Source organism: Cucumis sativus, chromosome 1, assembly GCF_000004075.3.
Source record: "Cucumis sativus cultivar 9930 chromosome 1, Cucumber_9930_V3, whole genome shotgun sequence".
Lineage (NCBI taxonomy): Eukaryota > Viridiplantae > Streptophyta > Magnoliopsida > Cucurbitales > Cucurbitaceae > Cucumis > Cucumis sativus.
Window position 1 is genome coordinate 32,475,315 of NC_026655.2, and position 5,067 is coordinate 32,480,381.

At 33.2% G+C, this 5,067-nt stretch overlaps 1 protein-coding gene across 1 annotated transcript; it reads right to left on the reverse strand.

The window, feature by feature from the left end:
• Positions 1 to 886: 886 nt before the first annotated feature.
• LOC101222010 (peptidyl-prolyl cis-trans isomerase FKBP17-1, chloroplastic) lies at positions 887 to 4,843 on the reverse strand. The gene is made up of 4 exons (XM_004145408.3): positions 4,472 to 4,843; positions 2,933 to 3,055; positions 2,202 to 2,318; positions 887 to 1,338 (listed from the first exon to the last, which is right to left on the reverse strand). Exons 1-4 carry the CDS (start codon positions 4,757 to 4,759, stop codon positions 1,189 to 1,191), a joined length of 678 nt encoding a protein of 225 aa, XP_004145456.1. The 5' UTR covers positions 4,760 to 4,843; the 3' UTR covers positions 887 to 1,188.
• Positions 4,844 to 5,067: the final 224 nt, after the last annotated feature.

Here is a 5,067-nt window from a genome sequence, read left to right on the forward strand (position 1 = left end):
ACGATATATTCTGTTTAAATCTTCTATTTCTTCTTCATCATTTTCAGTAAGATTTTTTGAAGCTATTTCACGATTGCTTCAATATCCTTCTTCATTTTCGAGAACATCAAGGTCGTTTAAATATTATTTTAAACAATCAACACGATTGTTTACTATGGTCAATACTATCGTTTAAATTTGAAACATTTTCTCCATCATTTAAAACGAATTACACAATCGTGTTGACATGATCTAAACGATTGTTTATCATAGCCAACACGATTGTTTAGTATGATCAACCCGATCGTATAATTTGAAATTTTTAACGATAATTTATATTAGACTACATGATCACTTATCACAACCAACACGATCATTTTCCATGATAAACATGATTGTTTAACATGGTCAACACGATTGTTTAAATTTTTTTTAAAAATTCCTCATCATTAAAAAGATCTACACAATCGTGTATCATGACCTAAACGATCGTGATACACGGTCGTAGATCATTCATTTAGATTGTAGTACACAATTGTTTAGAAAAATATTACTCGTGCGATCGTGTAGCTAATTAATCGCATATTTATTTATTGGAAAGGTATTGTAATTAATTGCAGGAGTGGGAAGATTTAAACCATATTAATTGTGGGTTGACTGAGGTATTTTTTGTATTTTTCATTGTGAATATGTGAGATTTTTCCGTGTTCGAAATTGTTCTATACAATGTAAATATTTTACCATTTTATTTTATTTTAAAAAAAGTTCATATATAGTATCCAAACTAATTTTTAACATTTTCGAATACATATATACGTACAATACTTTTTCAATATAAACTCTAAGGTTGAAACTAAATGAATCTATCAATTATCAAATACACAATAAAAACTTTGGAAACCTATTCTACACATTTTAAAGTTTAGTGACCATATATATAGACACAAATTGTCAACAACTTACATCATTTGACATCAATATAGGTTGAGATTCAAAAGGTATGTGGTTCAAACCTTCTGCATCCATTTCTACTAAAAAGATTTATATATAAAGATACAAATTTACAAGTACATGGACTAAACGTCTAATCTTATAAACAATTGTGCCCTCTACTATGAAGTTTTGGATTCACTACGGTAGCTAGTATATGATGCACAAAACTTAAATACAATCACAGTGGTGTATAAAAAGTAGAGAATTGGTGTGTTTTCAAGAACCTGGAGATGCAAACTTATTGGTGAGATGCCTTATTTGAAGTAGCTCAATGTCAAATATCAAAGTCCCAAGGCTCGAACCTTCACCATTTGCCAAACGTGTTGGATTAAAAATGGTGGTAAATAGCCTTTGCCTGTCAAAGTACTGCATCCAAAATTCAAATCAAATATTACACAAAAAAAATTGCTATTTATATATTCTTAAGTATTTTTTCTAAACAAGGACAGTAAGTGGCCAATCAATTCCTTCTGATCTTAGTCCTAGCTTATCGATCTCTTCTAACATACTCTGTCTGAAAATTATTTTGTTTCTTATATTGAAAATTAAGGGTATATGCATTACTACTTCTAAAGAGTGTTTTAAAAGACTAAGATAAGTTTTCAAAACTAAAAGAAAAAAAATATATAGTTTTTGTTTTTAGATTTTGGCTAAGAATTGAAGTGATTCGTTAGAACATATGAAAATCATGTTAAAAACCATGGCGTGAGCAAACTAGCCTAATTTTCATAACTCTAAGATGGTTTATATAAGTATAGGTTTAAAAAATGGGTTATCGTCCTAAACTTTTGACTTTAATGGTTCCATGCAACATGAGTTACTACTCCCTCAATCAATTTAAGATAATTGAGAGCTATGTCAGTATTTTAAAATCTTTTTCTTTTTCTTTTTTATCACTATGATCATGTCAAGAAGATTCCAGATCGTTGCATTATGCACATAGTAAGTCCACCATAGAATTAGCTCATCTACCCCAGATTGCTATAGAGATGAAATGTTTAAAGTCAATAATAATTTTAGTTAAAAAGGATTAGTATGTTCAAACATCCTACCGTTTAACACTACGTCAGAATAGAAAATGGTTACATTTATGCATATGCAACCGATTAAACCTAGATTAAAGAAGATTATATTTATACAATCAACGCACACAACCACAAGGCAACTTAATTAAAGAAGACAATAAGGATTAACCAAACAAAGAGAGGGAAACAGGAATGAGTGCGTACATTGGGTGGAATGGGTTCTTGAGACGTATTCTGATATCCTTGGGATGGTGGAATGATGACTCTACGGATGCCACCAACTTTCATGGACTTCACAGCTGCTTCCATTCCCGCAATAACCTTCACATTAATTCAATTTCTGAAAATAAATTCTTTTTTAAGACAAATATCAACTAATAATCTAAACTTCAGAAGTCTATCTATTTAAACTCTGAAATTTCGAAAGTGTATCAATTTACACTATTTAGTTCAACCAATATTATTGTGAAACTTGAGTAAATTAAACTATTCAGTACAATCAAAAGACAATTCTCAAAGAAAATCTTGACAACGAATCTAAATTGACTCATTAATGAAAATTTAAGGGTTTACATGATACAAATTATAAGTTTCACCCACGAAATTCTCAAATGGAATGTAATGGCTGGAGTAAATTGATACACTTGCGAAAACTCAAAATAAAAATTAATATAATATTTAGTTCAAGATTTGAACTGGTACAATCCCTTAAGTTAGTATAAACTGATATTTTCCATTCTTTTTATTTCTAAATTTTTTGTTGAAATCTTTTTAAAATGCATAGTATGCATAATAAGACAAATGAAATAGTAGTAAACAATTTTTTTAAAACAATGTTCTTATCGACCTTATCCAAAATTGAGAGTCAATTCCTTTGCAACTAAAAGCAGATTCAGTTAGGTAGAATGGTAGGATATCGACAACAATTGACTTACTTTCCCAGAGCCAAGAACAAACGTAAAAGGAAGGGGATCCCCGTTTTCATCTTTGTGATCATATGTTGTATCGAAGCGCCATCCCTGTTTTGCTGCCAACCTTCCGTAGTAATGAACCACAACCTTCACGTGAATACTCCTTATTAAGAATATGATCTGAATTTCATACTCGAGCAGAGAAATTTACTCCTATGCAATCTTTTTTTAATACAAATGAGGGTGGAGAACTTAAAACACGGATCTTTTGATCCTTAGTACATATAGATGTTACTTAAATTGAGCTCTTATTTATACTCCTATCCAAACTTTGCAAGCATGTTGTTAATCCAAAAATAATCATAATAGAGGGATGGGGAAAAGGATAAAAATTGCTCACTGGGGTTAGCTATACTTTTTTCTAGGAGGGGCAAAACTTTACCCTCCAATTTTTTACACATATAATTCTTCAAGTACAAAAAGTCTAAGGCAATTAGAAGAAAACTTTAAGACTCAATTATCTGATACATATACATACTAATTCAAAGCAACCTTGGAAAGAACTAGAAGGTTAAATGACTCTTCACTAGTACACCTAATAGTTACATTTCATCATTAGTCAAGCGCACGATTGAGGAATTTGTGGGTCTAAAAGTCAGCTTTTGCACTCGGCATGGTAAAGAGCTGAAAAAAGCGGTGTCCACTGTCTGTGACCCACAAGACAAAAGGGGAGTTGAAGAGTTCAACTCACACTGGTGTCTTGTCAATTAAGTCTACTGTGAGGCCCGAATCAAGAGGTCGGAGGCATGAGAAAGTTGGTAAATCAAGTAGCAGAAAGCTAATGCAATGCTATCCCTACCCTCTTTCTCAGTGGTTACTAATCAATGTGGGGCTAGAGAAAATTTGAGAAGCCTTTTCATGATTGTACTTCCCACTAATTTCCTTGAGTTTTCCTAATATCTCACAATAGAATAGAAAGAAGACCTGAATTTTAGGTCATTGATGGTAGCTCTGGCCCTAGTGGAGAACAAGAAAATGAAGTCGAATCTTTAAATTTGAAACAGAGGACAAAAAAAGAAATCAAAGGAATTTTATTACCTAGATAACAAGAGAACTAGATGTAGATAAGGAAGGTGACAACATCACTAAGGAAAAAAAAAGGCCAGAGTAAAAAAAACCTTGAATACCAGAATTTGGACTTGTACTCCAGAGAGCTTTACAGAAAGAACCAGGTGGCAGATGGTTACTAATTGGTTGGAATTGAAATCCTATTGGAACGACATTTTCCAGAAAATATTGCAGTGGCAGTCAAGTTTTTGGGGAATGATGAATAACCCAAGTCTGAAAACGACATTTTCAGAGAATTACAAAGACATCAAAGAAGATATCGTATCCTCTAAGACATTTTAAGAATCCTTGAAAAGTGGTACATCCCTAACAATAAAAAATGCATCAGAGAAACCTAAAATATTTCTATCCCTTGTAGAGACTTGTAACTTCATTACTAATGAACCCAAAAGCTAAAAAAAATGGGATTTCTAATGGATTTTGAAATGAAATTACCTGGTCTCCGTCAATGGGGGTTTCACCCGAGCCAGTGCGAAGCTCCAGCGCCTTGACGCCGGCCGAGTCCGGGAGGTCGAAGAAATCCGGTGCGGCGGATTTGGAAGGAGCGGCGAAAGAGGAGGAAGGGAAGGTTGAAATGGCGGTGGATATGAGTGCAGAGAAAGAGAGAGCTCTTCTAGTGGGTGGAGAAATTGCAGGAATGAGAGGATAATGGGAATCGAAAGAGATGAAATGGAAGAGAGAAATGGATGGGCGGCAGATTGAAGGCAGTGATTGAATTGTCATCTTCCTTATCTGAACCAATTCACCATAGCCTTATTCTTCTATTTCTACTTCACCTTCCTTCGCAAATGGAGAAACAAATAAAGGCGCGCACGAGTTGATGAATAATAACTAATTATTATTATTATTATTCCTTTCGAGTATAATTGACAAAAGACTTCGCTCCTAACAAGGAATGCTATTGTGGTGCAATTACCAAAATACCTATTCACTTTTAGCGGACCGTTCAACGAATGGCAATTACCGCCAACATACTTTATATCTCACTTACATTTCGATATCTATATTCACCCATCTTTTCGAAAACTATT

Coding starts and splice junctions, on each gene's coding strand:
- LOC101222010 (XM_004145408.3), bottom strand. CDS start 4,759: ATGACAATTCAATCACTGCCTTCAATCTGCCGCCCATCCATTTCTCTC. Junction 2,319..2,932: donor TTGTTCTTGGCTCTGGGAAA/GTAAGTCAATTG, acceptor ATTAATGTGAAG/GTTATTGCGGGAATGGAAGC. Junction 1,339..2,201: donor AAGAACCCATTCCACCCAAT/GTACGCACTCAT, acceptor TTTTGGATGCAG/TACTTTGACAGGCAAAGGCT.